Source organism: Mesoplodon bidens (genome assembly GCF_964165515.1).
Source record: "Mesoplodon bidens genome assembly, chromosome: 5".
Lineage (NCBI taxonomy): Eukaryota > Metazoa > Chordata > Mammalia > Artiodactyla > Ziphiidae > Mesoplodon > Mesoplodon bidens.
The window spans coordinates 72,901,461-72,928,291 of NC_138161.1; the positions used below are offsets into that span (position 1 = coordinate 72,901,461).

Sequence of the window (26,831 nt, forward strand, 5' to 3'; positions counted from 1 at the left end):
TTACTATATTTGCTATGTCATATAATTATCCATCCTCTTATCAATTCATCTTTAAAAAATGTGTTTCAAAGTGAGTTGCAGACATGAGGAGATTTCCCCTGAAAACTTCAGCATGCATATTGTTAATATTTGTTTATATTTCTCCTTTTCTTTTTTGGTATAAAATTCATACTCTGTGAAGTACGCAGATCTTAAACATTCCATGAGTTCCAGCAAATACACACACCTGTGCAGCTTAAACCACACTCAAGATACAGATGTAACCAGAACGAACCCTCATGTTCCTTTGCATGAAATCCCTGCCTCTTCCCTGCCTACGACCATTCTTTTGATTTTCCCCCACCATTATTTGCATTTTGATTAATATTTTAAAAACCTCTTCTGATAATTGTTTTCCAAATGGTTCTTTGTTACTATCATCGTTAGTTGCATTCATTATTGCTTTTATTAGGAGGGTGAGTTTAATTGACTTGAGTAAACTTAACTTTGCAAAAACCTCTCTTGTTAATTCCAAATGATCTTTAACACAGAGCCACGCCTTCTGTATCCCAGTGTCATATTTTAGGCAGTGGTATACCAGAAAATGCGGCAATTTAGCTGACAGTAACTGTAGTCTTTGGGAAGTTTGTATGATGATTAGGAGATTGGGTTCCCTCTGGCCACAGCTGCTCTCTTGCTTTGCTGTAACACCTGCTCTCTTGTTTGTGGACTGCAGTAGGCCTTGGCTTGGAGGTGCTTCATTCTAGGTCCAGGGAGGGGAAAAGGGGAAGGGAATAGAAAGTGTTGCCTTCATCACATGCTTTTGTGAACTGATGAAGGAGAAGGAGGCCATTATTATTGCTAGAACCATGTGGGGAGCAGCTCGTGGCTGGGAAAGAGCAGCAAAAGTGATATTATATTTTCTTAGGAAATCTACTAGTACATTCTGACTACTGAGACTTTTCCCCTATGCATTATGTTGGCTGACCACCCAGTTTCCAGTTCTTACTTTCTCATTGAATTTGGATTCGTGATTTAGGCCATCTGGATCTTGGCTGTGCCATTTTCTTCTTTCTTATTTGAGTTAAACTTTTAGTTTGTCCCTTGGGGACTAATTCTTGAAAAATTTCTGTTTTTCTACACTTTTACATAGATATTTTTCAATTTAATCCTTTGTAGTATTCTAAACTGTATTTTCCATATACACTTTTTGTGCAACCCCATTTTTGGCTCATTTAGCTTCTCAATTTTAGGGAAGATTGATGCATTTGGTACTTGCCGAATTTGATGGTAAAACATCTAAGTGGAGTTTTGTCCCAATGAAGAGTTGAAACAATATGAAGCATGTGCAAGAAAGTTATCAGTGTTAAGATTACATATTTTAGAGTCACAGATAGTGTTGGAAGCTGAAATTTTTGAGCGCTATTGCTACCCTGAACTAAAGGGCTATAAAGACCTGAGGAGGCCTGAGGCCTGAATTTTACAAAATTGAATTTTGGGGACAGGAAGCGAGTAGTCAGAAAAGAAGGGAGAGGAAACCATTTAAGTTATGTCATACTGCAACAGAAGAGAGGGTTTAAGAAAGGGACTTATAAACAGCTCTCAAATGCAGTAAAAAAACCAAGTGGCATGAAAGCCTAGTAAAGCATTTGGGTGTTCTCACACAGTGCCCTTTGGTGAAGTATAGTTCATACATCCATAATCCCTGGAGGGCTTTTGGACATTATATATTACAAGCCTTTATGATGTACATATCCTAAGGATACACTAAGAATAAACTCAGAGATTTAGTTTTAAGGCTGTTCAGATTGGCTTTCTTTTTAATTGTAAAAAACTGGAAGCAAACCAAAAGTTCAGCAGTAGGGGTGAAAATGGATACATAAGTGATTGTTGTGGAAATACATTTTTTGATATGGAATATATTGATATAGTGTGTGGAAATATAGGTTTGAGAAGTAGGTTTAAGAACCCAGGTAGGGTTTCTGTTTTTAGAATGACAGAGTAAGGACTTTAAAAAATCTGTTCCTCTATAAAAACAATGAGAACACTGGCAAAAACTGTCAAAATCAACTTTTTCAGAATTCTAGAAATTAAAATCCTACATCAATCTGAAAATTGTTATTCAAGAAAAACAGCTGACTCTCAGAACAGTGAGCCATGTATGTGGTCCCCAGTTTCATCCCCACTACCAAGCTCTGTGATGGCTTTGAAGACTAACAGTCCCACAACTACAGTAACTATGAAAACCAACAGCTAAGTAGCCACTGGTAGGGTCGTAATGGCTTTGGAACTCCCCCAAAGCCCCATCTCCAGAGAACTGTCACTATTTGACCAGCTTGCTGAAAAGCTCCATAATCAGGGCCTATCTTTATTTGACTTGACTATTGCCTTGTTCTTTGAGAAAAACTCTACCCATAGGGCATTTGTTGAAATTATTGGTGGTATTTGTTTAACATTGCAGCTGGCTGAGGTGGCATTCCCAGTTGTAGCTCATAAGAGGCTGACAAAAAACTTTAAAGGAAGAGTGAGATATCAGTAGGACCCTTTTTAAAAGTTTGGATGTATCCATGGATATCTGTAAGACCACATGCACTTGCACGGTTGTGCACAAGCCCAAGAAAGAACTGAGGAGACCGCAGGTTCTCACTTCTGGCTGACCTTGAGACTCTGTGCAAGCAGGAAATGAAGGATAAGGCCAAGTTGTAAACTGCTTTGCTGAAGGTGTGCCACAGCGAGCACAGAGAACCTCAACAAAGGCTGGAGCCCTTATCAGTTCATGAGATGCAAGGAAATGTCATTAGCTGACCACTAATCTAACTGAACAAAGAGTTCAGTGGCCACACATGAGAAAGAATACAGACTTTGTAGAATTAGTCCAGGCAAGTCATTAAACAGCAACAACATTGGTATATTATTTCCGAAGTTGATACATATCAATTAGAATGTCCAGTTTTGGACAAAAGTTGCAGGTCAAGCAAAGAAATCAGAAAGTGTGTCCTATACACAGGAAAAAGTGCCGGTAATAGAAACAGTACCTCACTGATCCCAGACATTGGACTTACTAGGCAATGACTTTAAATTAGTGACTAAAAATATGTTCAAAGAATTAGAAGAAACCATGTCTAAAGGGTTGAAAGGAAAGTATGAGAAAAATGTCTCAACAAATAGATAATGTCAGAGGGATAGAAATGATAAGCAGAAATCCTGGAGTTGAAAAGTATAATAACTGAAATGAAAAATTCAGGGCTGAACAGCAGATTTCAACTGGCAAGAGAAAAAACCAGGGGCTTGATGATAGATCAGTTTGACATCCATTCAGAGGTATAAAAACTAAAAAAGAATAAAGAAAACTGAACAGAGCCTCAGAGACCTGTGGAACCAACATACACATGATAGGAGTCCCAGAAGGCAAGGAGAGAGAAAAAGGAGCAGAAAGAATATTTGAAAAAGTGGTTTGAAACTCCCCCAGATTTGACAAAAAACATTAATCTGCACATCTGAGAAGCCCAACAAACTCCAAGTAGGATAAAGATCAAAAAGAGCCATACTAGGGGCTTCCCTGGTGGCGCAGTGGTTGAGAGTCTGCCTGCCGATGCAGGGGACGTGGGTTCGTGTCCCGGTCTGGGAAGATCCCACATGCCGCGGAGCGGCTGGGCCCGTGAGCCATGGCCGCTGAGCCTGCGCATCCGGAGCCTGTGCTCCGCAACGGGAGAGGCCACAACAGTGAGAGGCTCGTGTACCGCAAAAAAAAAAAAAAAAAAAAAAAAAGAGCCATACTAGAGACATTATAGGCAAATTGATGAAAGACACAGAGAAAATTTTGAAGCAGCAGAGAACTGTGACTCATCTCGTACAAGGGATGATGTAAGGTTAACAGCTGACATTTCATCAGAAAATGATGGAGCCCTGGAAGTCAGTGGGATGATGTATTCAGAGTCTTGAAAGAAAAAGACCGTCAGTCAGTAATTCTATATCCAGCAGAATTGTCTTTCAGAAACAAAGGAGAAATTAAGACATTCCAAGTTGAATAAAAATAGGGAATTTATTGTTAGCAGATTTTCCCTAAAAGAAATACTAAAAAGAGGCTGTTGTGCTGAAAGGAAAGGACATGAGACTAACTTGAACCACATGAAGAAATAAAGAGCATGGGGTAAGGGTAAAGGTAGATACATGAGTGAATATAAGACAGTACAAATTATTTTTTTCTGTAACTCTCTTTACCTGCTGTCTGATTTGAGAGAAGACTATATAAAGAAATAATTATAAAACTGTGTTGATGGGCTTATAATATATAAAGGTGTAATTTGTATTACATTAATAGTACAGACAAGGGAGGAGAGAACAGATATATTGGAGCAAAGTTGGTATTAATCTGATTGTTTTTAGACATTAATTGTATTTCCCAGGGAAACCACTAAAAGAAACACTTAAAAACATTTAGTAAAACACAAAAACACATAGTAAAAGAAACTAGGGAATTAAAATGGTGTACTAGAAAATATCTTCTTAACACAAAAGAAGGCAGCAATGGTGGAATAGAAGAGCAACAACAACCAAAAAAAAATCATCCCCATGTAAGACACAGAGAAAACAAATAGCAAAATGTCACACATAAGTTCTACCTTATTGGTAATTCCATTAAATGTAGTCAAAAAGCAGAGTTGGCAGAAAGTATGACAAAATATGATATGACTATGTGTTGTCCAAAGAGACAACACTTTAGATTCAAAGACACAGTGTGAGAGTGAAAGGACTGAAGAAAAAGATACTTCATGCAGACAGTTCCTAAAAGAGAGCTGGAGCGGCTATGCTAATATCAGACAGAATAAATTTTAACACAAAAATTGATACTAGAGACAGACAAGGACATTTTATAATGACAAAAGCGTCAGCGCATCAGGGAAACATAGCAATTACAAACAAATGCCACCAACAGCAGAGCCCCCGAATGGAGAAAAAACTGACAGAATTGAAGGGGAAAATAGACAATTCAACAGTAATAGTTGGAGACTTCAGTACTCTGCTTTCATTATAGATGGATCAACAAGGCAGTAGAAGACTTGAACAACACTGCAGACCCACCAGCTCTAACATACAACTATAGAACACTGCACCCAAGTACAGCAGAATACACATTCTTCTCAGGGGCACATGGAACACTTCCAGGTTAAATCATATCTAGGACAGAAAACAAGCTTCAATAAATTTAAAGGCACTGAGCCATATCAACATATATGTTCTTTAACCACAGTGGAATGAAACTAGGTATCAGTAACAGAAAGCAGTTTGGAAAATTCACAGGTATGTGGAGATAAGCAACATATGGCAAAATAAGCAGTGGTTCAAAGGGAAACTAGAGAATATTTTGAGATGATTGAAAATGAAAACACAGCATACCAAAACTTAGGGATGCAGTTAAAGGAGTGTTCAAAGAGAAATTTATATCTGTACACATCTGTATTTAAAGAGAAGAAAGATCATAAATCAGTAACTTAGCCTTAACCTTAAAAATCTAGGAAAAAAAGAGCAAAGTAAACCCAAAGCAAGTAGAAGGAAGGAAATCGTAAAGACTAAAGAGGAAACAAATGTAATAGAGAATAGAAAATAAAGGTGAAAAACCAACAAAAGCAAAAGTCACTTCTTTGGGAAGATCAAAATTGGCAAAGCTTTTCTACAATAACCAATTAAAAAAAGGAGAGAACTCAAATTATTAAAATTAGGAATGGAAGAGGGGATGTTACTGTTGAGTACACTACTGTGGAGTACTGAGGAATACTACGAACAGCTGTATACCAACAAATTAAATGACCTAGGTGAAATGGGCAGATTAGATTCCTAGAGAGATACAGCCTGTCCAGAGTGAATCAAGAACAAATAGAAAATCTGGATAGACCTAAAACAAAAGATTAAATTAGTAAGTAAAAGAAAAACTTCCCACAAAGAAAAACCCAGACTGAGATGGCTTCATGGTGAATTCTACCAAATGCTTCATGAATTAACACCCACCCTTCAAAAACTTTTACAAAAAATAGATGAGGGAACATTTCCTAACTCATTCTATAAGGCCAGTGTTACCCTGATACCACAACCAGACAAATATATCACAAGAAAACAGCAGACCAAGACCCATAGTTAATATGGGCATTAAAATCCTCAGCAAAATACTAGTGAACTGAATTCAACATAATAAAAGATTATATACCATGACCAAGTGCAGTTTATCCCAAGAATGCAAACCTTTTTCAACATATGAAAATCAATCAATGAATATATCATATTAATAGAGTAAAGGATGAAGACCACATATGATCTCAAAAGACTCTCAGAAAACATTTGATAAAATCTAACACCCTTTTATGATTAAAAACAATTCAACAAACTAGTTATAGATGAGTACTGATAAGGACATCTATGAAAAGCCCACTAACATCATACTTGATGGTGAAAGACTGAAAGCTTTCCCCTAAGGTGAGCCAGATAAGAATGTCCACTCTCACTGCTTTCATTCAGCACTGTACTGGAGGTTCTCGGTGGGACAGTTAAATAAGGAAAAGAAATATAAGGCATGCAGATTGGAAAGGAAGAAGTAAAACTATTAGCTGACAGTATGATCCTGTATATAGACTGTCTTAAGCAATAAAAAGAAAAAACGGAGGGACCTTCAAGATGGCAGAGGAGTAAGACGTGGAGATCACCTTCCTCCCCACAAATAAGTCAAAGATACATCTACATGTGGAACAACTCCTACAGAACACCTACTGAATGCTGACAGAAGACCTCAGACTTCCCAAAAGGCAAGAAAATCCCCATGTACCTGCATAGGGCAAAAGAAAAAAGAAAAAACAGGACAAAAGAATAGGGTCCGGACCTGCACCACTGGGAGGGAGCTGTGAAGGAGGAAAAGTTGCTACACACTAGGAAGCCCCTTCACTGGTGGAGATGGGGGCTGGGCGGGGGTGGGGAAGCTTCGTAACTGTGGAGGAGAGCGCAGCAATAGGGGTGCAGACATCAAAGCGGAGAGATTCCGCACAGAGGATTGGTGCCGACCAGCGCTCACCAGCCTGAGAGGCTTGTTTGCTCACCCGCTGGGGCGGGTGGGGCTGGGAGCTGAGGCTCTGGCTTTGGAGGTCAGATACCAGGGAGAGGACTGGGGTTGGCTGCGTGAAGACAGCCTAAAGGGGGCTAGTGTGCCACAGCTAGCCAGGAGGGAGTCCGGGAAAAAGTCTAGACCTGCCTAAGAGGTAAGAGACCATTGTTCCGGGGTGCAGGAGGAGAGGGGATTCCTTCCCTGTCTGCCCACAGAAGGCAGAGAGCACTGCTTAAATGAGCTCCAGAGATGGGCATGAGCCGCAGCTATCAGCTGGGACCCCAGAGACAGGCATGAAATGCTAATGCTGCTGCTGCAGCCACCAAGAATCCTGTGTGCAAGCACAGGTCACTATCCACACCCTCCGGGGAGTCTGTGCAGCATGCCACTGCCAGGGTCCCGTGATCCAGGGACAACTTCCCCAGGAGAACACATGGTGTGCCTCAGGCTGTTGCAACGTCATGCTGGTCTCTGTTGCCACAGGCTCGCCCCGCATTCCAATTATAACCACTGTACCCCTCCCTCCCCCTGGCCTGAATGAGCAAGTGTCCCCTAATCAGCCACTGCTTTAATCCCCTTCTCTCTGAGTGGGAACACATGCCTGAGGGCGACCTACACAGAGAGGTGGGGAAGAAACCAAAGCTGAACCCCAGGAGTTGTGCAAACAAAGAAGAGAAAGGGAAATTTCTCTGTGCAGCCTCAGGAGCAGTGGATTAAATGACCACAATCAACTTGATATACCCTGCATCTGTGGAATACCTGAATAGACAACAAATCATCCCAAAGTTGGTGGACTTTGTGAGCAACTGTAGACTTGGGGTTTGCTGTCTGTGAGTGATTTGTTTCTGATCCTTATGTTTATCGTAGTTTAGTCTTTAGCGCTTGTTATCATAGGTGGATTTGTTTATTGTTTTGGTTGCTCTATTTTTTGTATTTTAAAAAAATATCTTAATTTTAATAATTTTTTTATTTATTACTTTTTAATTCTTTTTCTTTTTTTTTTCTCCCTTTTCTTCTAAGCCATGTGGCTGACAGGGTTTTGGTGCTACAGCCTGGTGTCAGGCCTTAGCCTCTGAGGTGGGAGAGCTGATTTCAGGACATTAGACCACCACACACCTCCCAGCCCCATGTAATATCAATTGGCGAGAGCTCTCCCAGAAATCTCCATCTCAATGCTAAGACCCAGCTCCACCCACTGGCCAGTAAGCTCCAGTGCTGGATGCCCCATGTCAAACAACTAGTAAGACAGGAACACAACTCCACCCATTAGCAGAGAGGCTGCCTAAAATCATACTAAGTTCACAGACACCCCAAAACGCACCACTGGACGTAGCCCTGCCCACCAGAAAGACAAGATTCAGCCTCATCCACCAGAACATAGGCACCAGTCCCCTCCACCAGGAGACCTACACAAGCCACTGAACCAACCTCACCCACTGGGGGCAGACACCAAAAACAATGGGAACTAGGAACCTGCAGCCTGCGGAAAGGTAACTGCAAACACAGTAAGTAAGACAAAATGAGAAGACAGACAAATATGCAGTAGATGAAGGAGCAAGGTAAAAACCCACCAGACCAAACAAATGAAAACGAAATAGGCAGTCTACCTGAAAAATAATTCAGAGTAATGATAGTAAAGATGATCCAAAATCTTGGAAATAGAATGGAGAAAATACAAGAAATGTTTAACAAGGACCTAGAAGAACTAAAGAGCAAACAAACAATGATGAGCAACACAATACATGAAATTTAAAATTCTCTACAAGGACTCAGTAGCAGAATAACTGAGGCAGAAGAATGCATTAGTGACCTGGAAGATAAAAGAGTGGAAATAACTACTGAAGAGCAGAATAAAGAAAAAAGAATGAAAAGAATTGAGGACAGTCTCAGAGACCTCTGGGACAACATTAAATACACCAACATTCAAATACTAGGGGTCCCAGAAGAAGAAGAGAAAAAGAAAGAAACAAAATATTTGAAGAGATTATAGTTGCAAACTTCCCTAACATGGGAAAGAAAATAGTCAAGTCCAGGAAGAACAGAGAGTCCCATACTTCCCCTTGGATAAATCCAAGGAGAAACATGCCAAGACATATTAATCAAACTATCAAAAATTCAATACAAAGAAAAATATTAAAAGCAGTAAGGGAAAAGCAACAAATAACATACAAGGGGGAATCCCCATAAAGTTAATAGCTGATCTGTCAGTCAAAACTCTGCAAGCCAGAAGGGAGTGGCAGGACATATTTAAAATGATGAAATGGAAAAACCTACAACCAAGATTACCCAGCAAGGATCTCATTCAGATTCGTTGGAGAAATTTAAAGCTTTACAGACAAGCAAACGTTAAGAGAATACAGCACCACCAAACCAGCTTTATAGCAAATGCTAAAGGAAGTTCTCTAGGCAGGAAACACAAGAGAAGGAAAAGACCTACAAATAGAAACCCAGAACAATTATGAAAATGGCAATAGGAACATACATATTGATAATTACCTTAAATATAAATGGATTAAATGCTCCAACCAAAAGACAGGGTGGCTGAATGGATACAAAAACACGACCCATATATATGCTGTCTGCAAGAGACCCACTTCAGAACTATGAACACATACAGACTGAAAGTGAGGGGATGGGAAGAGACATTCCATGCAAATGGAAATCAAAAGAAAGCTGGAGTAGCAATTCTCATATCAGACAAAACAGACTTTAAAATAAAGACTACTACAAAAGACAAGGACACTACATGATGATCAAGGGATCAATCCAAGAAGAATAATAACAATTGTAAATATTTACGCACCCAACAGAGGAGCACCTCAATACATAAGGCAAATGCTAACAGCCGTAAAAGGGGAAATAAACAGTAACACAATCATAGTAGTGGACTTTAACACCCCACTTTCACCAATGGACAGATCATCCAAAATGAAAATAAATAAGGAAACACAAGCTTTAAATGATACATTAAACAAGGTGGACTTCATTGATATTTTTAGGACATTCCATCGAAAAACAACAGAATACACTTTCTTCTCAAGTGCTCATGGAACATTTTCCAGGATAGATCATATCTTGGGTCACAAATCAACCCTTGGTAAATTTAAGAAAATTGAAATCATATCAAGTATCTTACCACAATGCAATGAGACTAGATATCGGTTACAGGAAAATATCTGTAAAAAATACAAACACATGGAGGCTAAAAAATACACTACTAAATAACCAAGAGATCACTGAAGAACTCAAAGAGGAAATCAAAAAACCACTAGAAACAAATGACAATGAAAACACAACCACTCAAAACCTATGGGTTACAGCAAAAGCAGTTCTAAGAGAGACGTTTATAGCAATACAATCCTACCTCAGGAAACAAGAAACATCTCAAATAAACAACCTAACCTTACACCTAGAGAAACTAGAGAAAGAAGGACACAAAAACCCCAAAGTTAGCAGAAGGAAAGAAATCATAAAGATCAGTTCAGAAATAAATGAAAAAGAAATGAAGGAAACAGTAGCAAAGATCAGTAAAACTAAACGCTGGTTCTTTGAGAAGATAAACCAAATTGATATACCATTAGCCAGACTCATCAAGAAAAAAAGGGAGAGGACTCAAATCAACAGAATTAGAAACGAAAAAGGAGAAGTAACAACTGACACTGCAGAAATACAAAGGGGCATGAGAGATTACTATAAGCAACTATATGCCAATAAAATGGATAACCTGGAATAAATGGACAAATTCTTAAAAAAGCACAACCTTCCTAGACTGAACCAGGAAGAAATAGAAAATAGCAACAGACCAATCTCAAGCACTGAAATTGAAACTGTGATTAAAAATCTTGCAACAAACAAAAGCCCAGGACCAGATGACTTCACAGGCGAATTCTATCAAACATTTAGAGAAGAGCTAACACCTGTCCTTCTCAAACTCTTCCAAAATATAGCAGAGGGAGGAGCACTCCCAAACTCATTCTAGGAGGCCACCATCACCCTGATACCAAAACCAGACCAAGATTCCGGAAAGAAAGAAACTATAGGCCGATATCACTGATGAACACAGGCGCAAAAATCCTCAACAAAATACTAGCAAACAGAATCCAACAGTACGTTAAAAGGATCATACACCATGATCAAGTGGGGTTTATCATCCCAGGAATATAAGGATTCTTCAGTATATGAAAATCAATCAATGTGATAAACCATATTAACAAATTGAACGAGCAAAACTATATGATAATCTCAGTAGGTGAAGAAAAAGCTTTTGACAAAATTCAACACCCATTTATGATAAAAAAAACTCTCCAGAAAGTAGGTATAAAGGGAACGTGCTCAACATAATAAAGGCCGTATATTACAAACCCACAGCCAACATTGTTCTCAATGGTGAAAAACTGAAACCATTTCCTCTAAGATCAAGAACAAGACAAGGTTGCCCACTCTCACCACATTTATTCAACATAGTTTTGGAAGTTTTAGCCACAACAATCAGAGAAGAAAAAGAAATAAAAGGAATCCAAATTGGAATAGAAGAAGTAAAACTGTCACTGTTTGCAGATGACATGATACTATACATAGAGAATCCTAAAGATGCCACCAGAAAACTACTATAGCTAATCAATGAATTTGGTAAAGTAGCAGAATACAAAGTTAAAGCACAGAAATCTCTTGCATTCCTATACACTAATGATGAAAAATCTGAAAGAGAGATTAAGGAAACACTCCCATTTACCATTGCAACAAAAAGAATAAAATACCTGGGAATAAACCTACCTACGGAGACAAAAGACCTGTATGCAGAAAAAATAGACATTGATGAAAGAAATTAAAGATGATACAAATAGATGGAGAGATATACCATGTTCTTGGATTGGAAGAATCAACATTGTGAAAATGACTCTACTACCCAAAGCAATCTACAGATTCAATGCAGTCCCTATCAAAGTACCAATGGCATTTTTTACAGAATTAGAACAAAAAATTTCACAATTTGTATGGAAACACAAAAGACCCCTAATAGTCAAAGCAATCTTGAGAAAGAAAAACGGAGCTGGAGGAATCAGGCTCCCTGACTTCAGACTATAGTACAAAGCTAAAGTAATCAAGGCAATATGGTACTGGCACAAAAATAGATATATAGATCAATGGAAGAGGATAGAAAGCCCAGAGATAAACCCATGCACTTGGTCACCTTATCTTTGATAAAGGAGGTAAGAATGTACAATGGAGAAAAGACAGCCTCTTCAATCAATAAGTTGTGCTGGGAAAACTGGACAGCTACATGTAAAAGAATGAAGTTAGAACACTCCCTAACATCGTATAGAAAAATAAACTCAAAATGGATTAGAGATCTAAATGTAAGTCCAGACACTATCAAACTCCTAGAGGAAAACATAGGCAGAACCATCTATGACATAAATCACAGCAAGATCCTTTCTGACCCACCTCCTAGAGAAATGGAAATAAAAACAAAAATAAACAAATGGGGCCTAATGAAAGTTAAAAGCTTTTGCACAGGAAAGGAAACCATAAACAAGACCAAAAGACAGCCCTCAGAATGGGAGAAGATATTTGAAAATGAAGCAACTGACAAAGGATTAATCTCCAAAATGTATAAGCAGCTCATGCAGCTCAATAGCAAAAAAACAAACAACCCAATCCAACAATGGGCAGAAGACCTAAATAAACATTTCTCCAAAGAAGATATATGGACTGCCAACAAACACATGAAAGAATGCTCAACATCATTAATCATTAGAGAAATGCAAATCAAAACTACAATGAGATATCACTTCACACCAGTCAGAATGGCCATTATCAAAAAAATCTGCAAACAATAAATGCTGGAGAGAGTGTGGAGAAGAGGGAACCGTCTTGCAATGTTGGTGGGAATGTAAATTGATATAGCCACTATGGAGAACAGTATGGAGGTTTCTTAAAAAACTAAAAGTAGAACTACCATATGACCCAGCAATGCCTCTATTGGGCATATACCCTGAGAAAACCATAATCCAAAGCACAGTGTTCGTTCCAGCACTATTTACAATAGCCAGGACATGGAAGCAACCTAAGTGTCCATCGACGGATGGATAAAGAAGATGTGGCACATATATACAGCGGAATATTACTCAGCCATAAAAAGAAATGAAATTGTGGTATTTGTAGTGAGGTGAATGGACCTAGAGTCTGTCATACAGAGTGAAGTAAGTCAGAAAGAAAAACAAATACTGTATGCTAACATATATGTGAAATCTAAAAAAAAAATGGTTCTGAAGAACCTAGGGTCATGACAGGAATGAAGATGCAGATGTGGAGAATAGTCTTGAGGACATGGGGAGGGTGAAGGGTAAGCTGGGACGAAGTGAGAGTAGCATTGACATATATATACACGACCAAATGTAAAATGGATGGCTAGTGGGAAGCAGCAGCATAGCACAGGGAGATCAGCTCGGTGCTTTGTGATCACCTAGAAGGCTGGGATAGGGACGGTGGGAGGGAGATGCAAGAGGGAGGGGATATGGGGATATATGTATACATATAGCTGATTCACTTTGTTATACAGCAAAAACTAACACAACATTGTAAAGCAATTACACTCCAATAAATACGTTAAAAAAAAAGAAAAACCTGTTTGAACTACCATGAGTTCCATAAAGTTGCAGAATAGCAGATTATGTTGTATTTATGTGTACAAAACTCAGTTGGATTTCTGTTTGCTAACAGTGAACAATCCAAAGATGAAATAAAGGAAACAAGTCCATTTACTCTAACATCAGAAAGAACAAAGTACTGAGGAATCAATTTAACAAAATAGCGCAAGACTTGAATAGTGAAAGCTGCAAAACATCATTGAAAGAAGTGATATAAAAAAAAGAAATTATAGAAGACCTAAATAAGTGGAAAGACATCCCAGTTGGTCTTCAGATTCTATGAAATCCGTATGAAATTTCCAGCTGCCTCGTTCTGCAGAAATTGACATTCTGATCCTACAATTCATAAAGAAATGCAAAGGACTTAAATAGCCAAAACAGTCTGAAAATTTAGGAAAGAACCAAGTTTGAGGACTCACACTTCCAGATTTGTTATGAAGCTACAGCAGTCAGGACACTATTACTGGCATAAGGATAAATATATTAATCAGTGGGCTAGAACTGACATGCAGAAGTGCACTTATGGTCACTGTTTTGTGAGAAGGGTGCCAGGACAGTTGAATGGGGGATAGAATAACCTGAAAAGATGGTGCAAGGATTACCGGGCAGCCACATGCAAAAGAATGAGTTTGTGGAGAATTTTTCAAAATGGATCATAGACCTAAATGTAAGAGCTGAACTATAAAACTGAAGAAAACATAAGCATGTAGTTCTTCATGACCTTGGATTAGGCAAGAGTTTCTGAAATATACCATCAAAAAGCACAAGTGACAAAAAATAGATGTGACTTCATCAAAATTATAAACATTTGTGCTTCAAAGGACACTGTCAAGAAAGCAAAAGGAAAACCCACAGAATGAGATAAGTATTTTAAAATCATATGTTTAAGTACCCTGAGTATATAAAGAACTCTTAACAATTAAAAAAAACAACTCAATTAAAAAGCAGAGAATTCAGACAGTGTCGGTCCTTCATACCTGTGGGTTCTGTAGATTCAGTCAGCCATGGATAGAACATTTTCTCTAGATATGGAACCCTTGGATACAGAGGGCTGACTATAAGGGACTGGGGCATTCACTGATTTTGGAATCCACTGGGGGTCCTAGAACCACTCCCCCAAGAATATGAAGGGGTAATTGTAGATTTCTCTCCAAATAGGACCAATATGTATACAAAAAAGATATTCCACATCATTAGGGAAATGTAAGTCAAAACCACAGTGAGTTATCACGTCACACCCGCTAGAATGCTATAATCAAAAAGACAATTAACAGTGCTGGAGAGGATGTGGAGAAATTGGTACCTTTGTACATTGCTGATAGGAATGTAAAATGATGGAGCAACTTTGGAAAAAAGTTGGCAGTTTCTCAAATGCTAAACATAGATTTACCTTATGACCCTGCAGTTTCATTCCTAGGTGTAAACCCAAGAGAGTTGAAAACATTTGTTCACATGAAAATCTATAAACGAGTGTTCATAGTAGCATTATTCATAAAAGCCAAAAAGTGGAAACCAGAATGTCTATCAGCTATTGAGCAGATAAACAAATGTGGTGTATCCATACACTGGAATATTATTTAGCCACAAAAAAGGATGAAATACTGATGAATGCTACACCAGTCACTGAATTATACACTTTAAAATGTTATACTTTATGGTATACAAATAGTATTTCAGCAAAACTGCTATTAACAAAAAGTGAACTAGAAAGGCATGATTAATTAAAAAATATAAAATATGATTCCATATTAATTTGAAAAGCAAATATGAATATATTGTAATATGAATAGGAAACTTTGGAAGGATATATAAGAAAATGTTAATAGTGTTCCTCTCTGGGTGGTAGAATTATGGTTTTACTTTTCTGTATTCTCTTCTGTATTTCAATAATTTTTGTATATTTAATATGTTAATTTGTATAATAAAATTAAATAAATTACAAAAGATAGAGATGAATAAATTTGGTGATTAGGGGCTTGTGACCTTTTAGGGGAATGGCCCCTTAGAAGGCTGAGTATGAAGCCCTTGCGGAGGGCAGTGAAGGAGGGACTTTGTGGTGATGGAGGCAGGCACCTTGTGTAGGTCATGGTCAGTAAGTTTGGCAGTGAACTTAGAAGGAGGATAGGCAGCTTGAGAGGTCAACGTGTGTGAGAGAGACTGAACATTAAAATAATATTGTGCATTAATGTTTTATGACTTATATATTATTTACACTATGTCCCAGTTGCATAAATTGGGCAGTCTTTGTTTTGTAAATGAGTAAACTGAGATGCAGAACAGGTTAATGGCTTGACCTAGATCATATGGGTCATCAGAGTGGAACTCAGCCCTTTGATTCCAAAGCCAGTGCCTTTCCTGCTGTGCCAGGCTGCATCTGAGGGATTATAGAATAACTGCAGGGGTAAGAGTAGGGCTTAGGAATTGCAGAGAGGAAGGAGAACTGGGTCAGGGCCACAAGTATGAGAGTTCCAGGAAAGGAGGATGGACAGTCTTTCTGTGGAGAGAAGTGTGTGAAGATGGCCATTAAAAAGTATCAGAAGAGAAGGTGATTTTGTACCAGTGCTTTTGAGGGGGATTATTGTTTTTGTTACGAGGTCAAGGAGTGAAACAGACCTCAGAGTAGTACTTTTTGTTTGTTAATAGTCATGTGGCTATTTGATATCAGCAATAATAATACTCTTGAGGCTTTTCAGAAACGCAGTCTTACTTTTCTTTTGTGCAGGTCTATTCTTACATATAGCCGAATTGGGGGACGTGTCAAGACACTCACATTCTGCCAGGGTTCCCACTACTTAGCCATAGCGTCTGATAATGGTGCTGTCCAGCTTCTTGGAATTGAGGCCTCTAAGCTGCCCAAGTCTCCTAAAATTCATCCTCTACAAAACAGGTATCTGTCCAACTTTTGTGTTTTTTAAACTGCATTTAGTATGATAATTTAACCCTCCCTCTCTAATACAGTTTGGATCAACTGAGGACCTTTGAGAATTGACTTCTTTTTTTAAGCACATGAAATAAATAAAATTGTGTTTCCAACTCAAATCTATCACACATAGTTTCAGGAAACTATGTCTGCCTATTACTTTCTGCCAATTTGCCAGAAGGTCAGAAGGGCAACTTTGAACTTGTGGCCCATCCCAGTCTGGAATCTGTCTGAATGACCTAATTATCAGTTACATCTTCTGTCTCAACTGGCTGGCTGATTTGAAAATGTGAGTGTTCTTCATTAAAGAAAATTCAAGTGTTGTCAGCATTTTGTTACTTGGCATTAAAACCTCTGAAAGTGATGGGAACACAGAGCAGAGGTTTTAGTCAGATGATTTGCTTATCATTTTAAAAACAAGGTCCTGACTGGTTTTATCTGAGAATTTCCTCCATTTCTTATAAATTGTGGTTGCCTGTAGATTAAACACATGAAAGGTAAGATATTTAAGATCAGGCAGAATAATTTTTCAACTGACTAGTATGTGCTGCACAATGAAAATTCCAGAAACGAATAAGATGTGTTGTACTCTCTAAGAAACCACAGTCTAGTGGGAGAGACGGACCAGTGAACAGATGATTTCAGTGCAGTGTGACAGACAGTGTGCCCTGTGACAAGGATGGGGGGCCAGCTTGCAGGTGGATAAGGAAGAAGGCCTGGAGAGGGTGACACCAGATGTAGCCAAAGCAGAGTAGTTGAGTAGGGTGGGGCAGATAAGTCAGACCTATATGCTATTCTGGAAGACATCAAGTTATAGGGAGGAAAACAGATCCATGGTTACCACAGCTTGGGGATAGGGGTAGGGGGTGACTACAAAGGGGCTGCACAAGATACATTTTGGGGTGTGGAGTTGTACTCTATGGTTCTGTGGTAGGAGATACATGAAATGTATTTGTCATAATGCATAGAACTGTATACCACAAAATGAATTTTACTGTATACAAAATTAAAAAAAAAAACACCAAAGCAACCAGGATATTGAGGGAGAGGTAGAGTGCAGCCTATGGCAGTCAGTCTAACTGTTGTACAGATGAATCACATAGTCACGTGGAAGAGTAAGGGGAATAAAGGAGGCAGGTGAACAACTTGGGAGACTGCAGGCTAATGACAAAAGGAGCTGAGCTCAAACGTTGTATTTTAGTTGGTTTTCACAGGGGTATGGTTTAATAATTCCAAAATGACTTTATTTGTACACTAGGGTTGAATAAATAAGTAAATGTACTATAGATAATGAGAGCCAGGTTTCTCACTGGAGGAAGGAAATTACAAACAAGGAAAGGGGGCTGGCTAGAATGAAGCCTGGTGCTGGATAGATATCGGTATGGACTCGATATCAGTATGACATATGACATACATCTTTGTGTATGTATATACACACATGTATATATACACACACGTACATGTAGACACACACAAATAGATACAGAAATAGAGATGGGTCTGTGTGCATGAGGGTAGTACACAGAATATATTTCCTAGCTCTGGCCGTTGTGAGGTACTAGACACAGGGGCACCCCCATAGCGATGAGCACTTAGCTCACAGACCTGGGTTTTAAATGCCACTCTCTGATAAAAGGGACCAGGACTCCTTGAAAAACTGGTTGATTCCAGAGCCTGGGCAGGGAAAACACAAGATGCATCTGGAGCATCCTGTGATGCCAGAAGGTTAGGAAGTGGTCAGTAAGAGCACATTGCAAGGGCGTTTGAGCCAGCCTGACAGAATGTCCTATGGCCAGACTTGGAGCAAGCTGAGCAACAAGAGGCAACGACTGTGTTCGGTCATAACTCAGAGGATAAAATAAACGTCCACAAGTCCACACTGACAGAGACGAGTTGACAGAGAAGTGGCAGCTTTTCCGTACAGAAGAATTCTAATAAGCGTAGAAGGACCAAGGGAAATAGAACACCACAGGCATGATTTGTCCACAGGTCCTAAAATTAGTGGACAAAAGTTTACACAGAAACAGGTTTTTGCATAGTCTGAAAAGCATTTCCCCTAAGTATAGAGTAGTTATAAATGGAAAAATAAAAAATAATAAGTTTACAGTGGAGGGTCCTGCCAGGCGCCACCTTAGCCGCATGATCCAGGTGGACATCACCGGCATCACGTGCTGATGTCAGGTGCTCCCGTCTGTGCACTGAGACGGGCGCGTCACACATGTGGGCTCCCTCCCAGTAAGGTACCAACTCTTGTTTGTGAGAACACATGACATGACATTCAGAAATGTCAAGGTCGTGAAAGGACATACTGAGGCGCTGTCGTAGGTGGAGGAGACGCAGGAAATGCGGCAGCTAGATGCCGGGAGGTGTCTTGGTCTGGAGCGGTTAGGTCACCAGTGGGAAAACTGGTGAAATCCAACCATGTTTCGTACCTTATAGGTACTGTACCAAGGTCAATTTCTTAGTTTTGATAAATGGTCTATGTTTATGTAAAGTGTTAGCATGAGGGGAAGGTGAGCGAAGGATATACGGAAGTCTGTGTACTATTTTTGCAACTCTTCTGTAGTTCTAAAATAATTTTTAAAAAATGGTCAGCTATCATTGTCTAATGGGTCACAGAGTTTTTATTTCTTGACCATGGTTAGAATATAGATTCATCTTCAGTGGAGAAGGGTACTGTGTTTTTACTGACTGGAAAAGTCTTTGCCTTTTGATGTGTGTCTCCTTAGAGTCCTAGACCAGAAGGAGGACGGCTGTGTGGTGGACATGCATCACTTCAACTCTGGGGCGCAGTCTGTGCTGGCCTATGCCACTGTGAACGGCGCTCTGGTGGGCTGGGACCTCAGGTCTTCCAGCAATGCCTGGACGCTGAGGCACGATCTTAAGTCAGGCCTCATCACTTCCTTTGCTGTGGACATCCACCAGTGCTGGCTCTGCATAGGTGAGCTGCCTTTCAAGTCCTTGACTGGGTCTGGATGCTACTGTCTGGAGTGGCCTTCTTAGGAAAGCTCTTTCCTTTTTCTTCATTGGTAATTTTCCCCCGTGTCCTTTTTTCTCCCCATAATTATTATGTTATAATCACTTGCACTTTATTTTTTTCATTAAAAAACAGATTTGAAAGAATGAAATCAATATTCCAACACATAAAACAGTTTCCTCTTTTTCTTCATTCTTAAATGAGCCTCTTTATAATCATTATAGTGATCAGATTTGCTGGCATTTTCTTATTCTGCCAGGGAAGCAGCAGGCTTAGTTTATGGATGAAAGCATTTGAATTTGGGCACACTCGGTTTTAAATTCCATTAACCACTGGCAAGCTGCTTATTAACTCTTTTGGGTCTTAGTATCCTCATCTTCAAATGGGGCTCATCCTTTCAAGGGCTGCTTTGAGGAGTCAGTGAGGTAAAAGCATCCAGCACAGGAGAAGAGCTAAACAGTGGTTTCTTGTCTTGTGATTCCTCCCCACCCGCCTTTCCCCAAATGCTGAAGATGTACCCTGTGCTCTTGCTTGCTGCTTTCTTCTGTTTTAGTTTCACCTTTTTCTCTCCTAGGGCTTTGAACCTGCCCCTTTAGAAGGTACTAGAGTTTATTCATTCCCACTTGGCACTCTTTTTCAGAAGAATTATAATGTGCTGCACTTGAATATTGGTTTCTAGATTCCCTAACTTGCATTTGTGACATTAAGTATCTTTATTTTTATATAGTTTATATGAAATGCGTTATTTTTTTGCCTTTTGTGTGACTAAACTGTACTGGTTTAGGAATATGTAATGCCAGGCCTAGAAGAGTAGCTATTACACATATAGCAAATTAGCAAATGGCACTGGTGGCTCTCAGGGGGGGCAGCCAGTACTGCTGTGGCTATTTGAGCCATTGTCCTGGAGAGGGGCAGGGTGACAGAGGGACCCGCTGCCGCTTTTGTCTTTTCCCACCCCCATCTCTCCACTGGAACTGGAGACCAATCTTGGTGTTGGGGGGGCATTATTCTTTGGGATGGGGGGCCTTATCTCTATGGGGTTTAAGGTGCCATGGGCAGATATGCATGCATTCACCCCAGTTTCTACTGTGATTGGACACCCGTGCCTGTCTCCAGAATGTTTTGGAGAAAAGGGCACATGGAAGTGATTGAAACTGATGATAGCTGCAAAGCTGCTACCACTTTGGGATTGGTAAAGTGATCACTGAATGCCAGTAAACCACCTCTGGTTATTTAAGGCAGCCTGAACATTTTGAGTTATCAGATTCACTTTATGTCTTCTCTAGGCCTGGGTTTTTTGTGGGCACTTTTGGCAGTTAGTAAGTGTCAGTAATTAATGAATCACTCGTTTTCACTTCACATCTGTTAGGCCGTTTTGTAGTAGCATCGTGCCAGTGCTTTGTATCGTAGGCGTAAGGCACTGTTTGACACTGGGGTTGGGGAGGGCAGCTTAGTGAAAACAAAGCCTTGTCTCCAAGTGGCTAAGCCAGGTTGAACGCGCATCCGTACAAAGCTCGCAAATTACCACTTGATGACTGTAGCCTGCTGTGCTTTACCATGGGTGGTCACCTTCTGGACTTCTCCTCCCCTCAGGGACAAGCAGTGGCACCATGGCGTGTTGGGACATGCGGTTCCAGCTGCCCATTTCCAGTCACTGCCACCCTTCCAGGGCCCGCATCCGGCGCCTCTCCATGCATCCGCTGTACCAGTCCTGGGTGATCGCAGGTAAGAGGGAGGGCTGGCTCTCGGGGTTGGGGGCCTTTCTTGGAAAGTGCAGAACCCCCTGCTGCTTAGACTCATGTTCTTAGAGTTTTATTTTACATATGAGCCAAATGCTTGCTTTGGTTCAGTTCTGATTATGGAAGAAGTTCCCACCACTGATATCTCATTGTCATTTCTTAGTTATCATGTTTCAGAATGATCTCATCAATCACACTACCACCTTCCATTCCTGTCTACCACCATTTCCTTTCCATTTATTTTCTTTCTCCTGTGTCCCCTATTTTTGCTAAAGTTGTCCCCGTCTTCCTGGAAATCTTAAGTTAGAAGCCTTGAGTCATCCTTCTCAGCTGCCATTTCTGTTGAGTTTCTTGCAAGCTTCCCTCCCTTTCTCTTGTTGGCATTCAAATTTTCTTGTATGGATTCTCTGGCAAGACACTTGGGCAAGTCTTTGAAACTCATTTTCCTCAACGGTAAAACGTGGTTAAAAATACTTAGCTAGCAGAGGTTGTAAGAATTTCAGAAAACACATGTAACGCACATAGCCTGGCATGCAAGGAGTGCTTGATAAGTGGTAGCTCTCGTTACTCTTATGTTCCCTCGCTGGTCCCCGTGCCTCTGGGCTCTTCCTGGTCCCTTCTCATCCACACAGCGCACCTCATGCGCTGCTGCTGTCAAGGTCATCGTGCTGCCAGGTTCAATGGCCATGACTCAGTCTGCGTCTTACGGATTTGTCACTTGGTTGGTTGATCACTTCCTCTGTCTGAAACACTTTCCTCACCTGACTTTGAGGACATCACTCTCTTGGTTCTTCTGTTGATTGATTTGCTGGTTCTTCCTCCTCTTCCTACTTCTAAGCTGTAGCCAGCCTCAGGGCTCAGTCTTGGTCTGAACCTCTTCTCCTTCTGCACTGGCTCCCTGTGTGAGCACATCCAGTCCCCCGCAAAATAGTACCAAATTTATTCAGATTTTTTTATGTGCCTGTGTAAAGTCTTCCCTAAGATGTCTGATAGCCGACTGAAACCTGACCTGTCCTGTCCACGCTGAACGCTTGGCTCCTCTCCACCAGCTGCCCGCCCCGTACCACCTCCTCGAGGACCAGCCTGCTCTCCCTGCAGTGTTGTCCCAGGGAGTGGCAGCATTCAGGCTCAAAGCTCAGGAGGAAGCCTGGCGTCATCCTTTGTTCTTCTTTCTCTCTCATCCCACTTCCAGTCCATCAGCCAGTTGTACATGTTCTATCTTAAAATATGTCCAGAATTGAGCACCTTTTACTATTTCCATCACTGTCCCCCTAGTCCAAACAGCCATAATCTCTTGTCCCTATTAGTGCAACATCCTTGTAACTCCCTGCTTTTATTCTTACCAAAGACTGTTCTTTCTTCTGCTCAGTACCTTCCAGTGGCTCTCAAGTAACAGCCAAACTCCTCACCATGGCACAGAGACTTTATGGGATCTGTCCCTGCTATCTCACTGACGCTCTTGATCAGTCAGGGTTCCAACAGGAAGCACATGGCATACCCAAGGTAGGATAATTTGAGGAGGACTTATTGTCAGAGGAACTATTTACAAAGGTGTGGGTATGAGACACAGTAAAGCACAGTGCAATAAAATAGGGCTCCAGCCACAGGGGCTTCCTGGCCTTTTCCTTGAACTAAGCACATTCCTGCTTTGGGGCCTCTGCATTTTTGGGGGGTTGTTGTCACCACTAGGATTTAAGTTCTGTGAAAAAGTGTTTTTTTTCGCATTATTTGCCTTCTTTTCCTCAGTGCCTAGGACAGTGACTGGTTCATAGTAAACATTGTTGGTTCAATAAATATTAATGAAGGAGTGAAGCCTGGGGTATTATCACTCTCTTGCTCAAAATTACTTTCGAGAAAGCCTCTCTCAGGCCTGCAGCTTCCATTCCCTAGAATCTTCCTTCCACTCTTCCTGTCAGATGTGCTCCAGTCAGACCACAGTACCCAGACATGGGCGTGTGTGCTTTACTCCTTCCATCCTTTCTGCCTGAAGTGATCCATGTGCCACCTGTGTCTCCAGCCTCACTTGCTCTTTCCGTCCCAGTGATGACACCTCCACGAGGTGGCCTTGATTCTCACCCACTGGATGTGACCTTTGCCTTCCTGAGTGCAGGTGGAACTCTGCATTCTCTCTTTTTGTGCTCATTGTCTTATACTTTATATTTTTTTCTTTCCTTCTAGACTGTAGGTTTCTTTTTCTTTTTAAAATAAATTTATTTATTTTATTTATTTATTTTTGGCTGTGTTGGGTCTTCGTTGCTGCGCGCGGGCTCTCTCTAGTTGTGGCGAGCGGGGGCTACTCTTCGTTGTGGTGCATGGGCTTCTCATTGCAGTGGCTTCTCTTGTTGCAGAGCATGGGCTCTAGGCACACGGGCTTCAGTAGTTGTGGCACGTGGGCTCAGTAGTTGTGGTTTGTGGGCTCTAGAGCACAGGCTCAGTAGTTGTGGCACGTAAGCTTAGTTGCTTTGTGGCATATGGGATCTTCCCGGACCGGGGCTCGAACCTGTGTCTCCCGCATTGGCAGGCGGATTCTTAACCATTACGCCACCAGGGAAGTCCTAGACTGTAGGTGTCTTGAGGGCAGAGTCTGTTTATGCTTTGCCTTTGAACCCTACACTTCTCTCCACTTGGCTGGACACCAGTAAATATTGACTAGTAGGCTATAAAAAACATTTCTTTTTTGCACTCCAGTGTGGTGGCAGGGTCACAGTATTATTTAAAAGTATTCGTGAGTGTTTCTTGCAGGATGGGAAAAAATGGAAATGGCTGTAGGCTGACTACCTCTACCAAGACATGAATCCCTAAGAGCGGAGACCTTGTCTGAGTAACGTTCTGGCCTGTTTCCCTCAGCTGTCCAGGGCAACAATGAAGTATCCATGTGGGACATGGAGACGGGCGACAGAAGGTTCACGCTCTGGGCCAGTGGTGCACCACCACTGTCTGAGTTACAGGTTTGCTCCAGTTTTTATTATAAAGGCCAACATAATCTCCCACAGCCCAAGCACTTTCAGGCATTTTGCCAAACATGATATTTGTTGGGCTTTTGGGTTATGTTTTAAATTTGGGTTTTTACTAAGTATTAGGTGGTCATTGCTACCGTGGGCTTTCCAGTTCCCGCTTACTGGTGTCTGCTTCTGTGGGTGTTTTGTTTGCCAGCTCCATAAGGTTTGTGATGTCTCTTTGGAACCCCAGTAAAATATGGGTTCATTAGGAAAAGCACAGATTAAAGCTTAGATCATTAAAAAAATGGAACATGACCGCTCATACACACTTTTTTAAGGGTGCTTTGTTGGGGCAGAAGGTAGGAAAGATTTTTTTCTCCTTTAGTTGGGGTCCTTCTCATCCCAAATAGAGAATTTTGGGAAGCTGAACAGGCTTTGCTTCTTTATTCAGGATGATATAGAGCAAACGCATTTTAAATTCCCAAAGAAAGAAGATCTAAGACATACATGATCTGTCTCTGGTCTCTTCAGTTAACCACAGACAGCTGACTTGTCTCTAGAAACGGCTACATCCTGTATGGGCTACACTGGTGTCTGTTATTTGACTCTTTATTTCTTTATTTCCTTTAAGCCTTCTCCTCACAGTGTCCACGGTCTCTACTGTAGTCCTGCAGATGGGAACCCCATCCTGCTAACAGCTGGCTCAGACATGAAAATAAGGTACAGTAAAGACACTTGATATCCAGTGCTTGAAAGGAGAAAGGTAGCAAAATGTGGATGGATACTGCGGTTACCACTAGGTGTTGCTTATTATAGATACCAGCAGCAGTGTGATGTTTAACGTCATCTGCTTCTTCAGGGACAGCTGTTAATACTTCATTTGTAACTAATTTTAGGCTCTTCTAGAAGATTGTCTTTTCCTAATGCAGAAGAGAACAAGCTAGCATTGATGAGTGTCAGCCAGTAATCATTAGTCCCTCCCCTCCTTCGAGATTATCACCAATTGTTTCCTTTACCCCAGGTTTTGGGACCTGGCTTACCCAGAGAGGTCCTATGTCATTACAGGAAGCACTAGTTCTTCATCTGTGTCCTACTACAGGAAAATCATTGAAGGCACCGAAGTCGTCCAGGTATAAGCAGTCTTTCTTTCTTTCAACATTTGTAGGAACAAAAACGGCTTTCATAAATATCATGTTGATTCAAATAAATGGCTTGGCCAAGAGTGGCACTATTTCTTTGAATTTAAAATTATGTTTTATTTTCTCTTGACTTTTCTGTATTTTTAAAATTAACCTTTATTAAAGTAGAATGAACATAGAAAGTGCATGTGTAAGTACACTGCTCAAAATAAGCACTTCAAACACTTGCCAAGTCCTTAAAAAAACTTTATAAGGAAGTGCCTTTATTATTTTCCTTCTGCAAATGAGAAAGTTAAGCACAGCGAAATTGAACACGTCTAAGGTCACCCAGCTAGTACAGCAGCGCTGGGACTCACACCTGGCTGGTGGGGCTCAAGAGCTTGTGTTCTTGAGTCAGGCAGAGGCTGCAGAGGAGATGATGTACTTGCCAGTGCTGGGCCGGGTATGTGCTCAGTAAATGAGGGGCTTCCTTTGTCACAAGTAACAGTGAGCTTCAGAAGGGCTGGAGTGTCTGACGGGTGTTTACATCCACATCCCGGTTGTCTCTGCCTCTCTGTTCTTTCCCTTTGTTCTTTGATGTTGACAGGGGTAATATGCACAGATTATTGGCCTATTTGTAAGTTTTCCGTATTTGTAAGTGGCAACTTGTGGAGTCCAGTGACCAGAAACCTAGAACATCACTTTGAACTCTCTCTGCTCAGTGTCTTTGTGAAAGTGTGACTCCTTCACGGGAGGGCTAGCCTAAACAAGAACAGTATTCCTCAGAAGCAGGAGGACAGACAGGCGGTAGAATGTGCTACAGCCTTTAACTTCTGGCTTTCTCCTTGACTTTTAACCACGAAACAGGAAATTCAGAATAAGCAGAAAGTGGGACCGAGTGATGATGCCCCTCGGAAGGGCCCAGAATCTCTGCCTGTAGGTCACCACGACATCATCACGGATGTCGCCACGTTCCAGACGACACAGGGCTTCATCGTGACTGCTTCTAGAGATGGGATTGTTAAGGTTTGGAAATGAAAACTGGGTGATTTGTATAATTTGTAAAAATATATAAATATACTATAACTTAACTCAAGAGAAAAAGTATTTTTAGAGAACAGAGTGAACACAGATTCATTTGCTTAATTTTCAGAATCATGTCTGTTTCATGATTAAACAAATCCCATGCAAGGTGGTTAAGGAAGTTGCTGGCATACTTGTGTATATCTCAGCTGGAATTAGCCAGACAATAGTATCTGGGACTTTCTTATTGTATATATCACAGAGGTGAGGAATTTAAAATGCTAAGACTTAGGTGATCTCAGTTTACTTTGTATTAAAAAAGATGACTGAAAGTTGGTTGTAAGCTATTATAATGTAAACACATTTTTTGCTATTAAAAATGCTATTCAAACCAGCAAA

General features: G+C 40.6%; 1 protein-coding gene across 2 annotated transcripts in view; it reads left to right on the forward strand.

The window, feature by feature from the left end:
- PIK3R4 (phosphoinositide-3-kinase regulatory subunit 4) overlaps nt 1-26,596 on the forward strand; it is an 81,390-nt gene extending 54,794 nt beyond the window's left edge. For both annotated transcript variants that reach the window (XM_081234669.1, XM_081234670.1), the window contains 7 exons: nt 16,439-16,603; nt 19,366-19,577; nt 21,207-21,338; nt 24,200-24,300; nt 24,923-25,011; nt 25,313-25,421; nt 26,277-26,596. In XM_081234669.1, the coding sequence (XP_081090795.1) occupies nt 16,439-16,603; nt 19,366-19,577; nt 21,207-21,338; nt 24,200-24,300; nt 24,923-25,011; nt 25,313-25,421; nt 26,277-26,447 (979 nt within the window). In that variant the 3' untranslated portion in view covers nt 26,448-26,596. The remainder of the gene's footprint in view (nt 1-16,438; nt 16,604-19,365; nt 19,578-21,206; nt 21,339-24,199; nt 24,301-24,922; nt 25,012-25,312; nt 25,422-26,276) is intronic.
- Nucleotides 26,597-26,831: the final 235 nt, after the last annotated feature.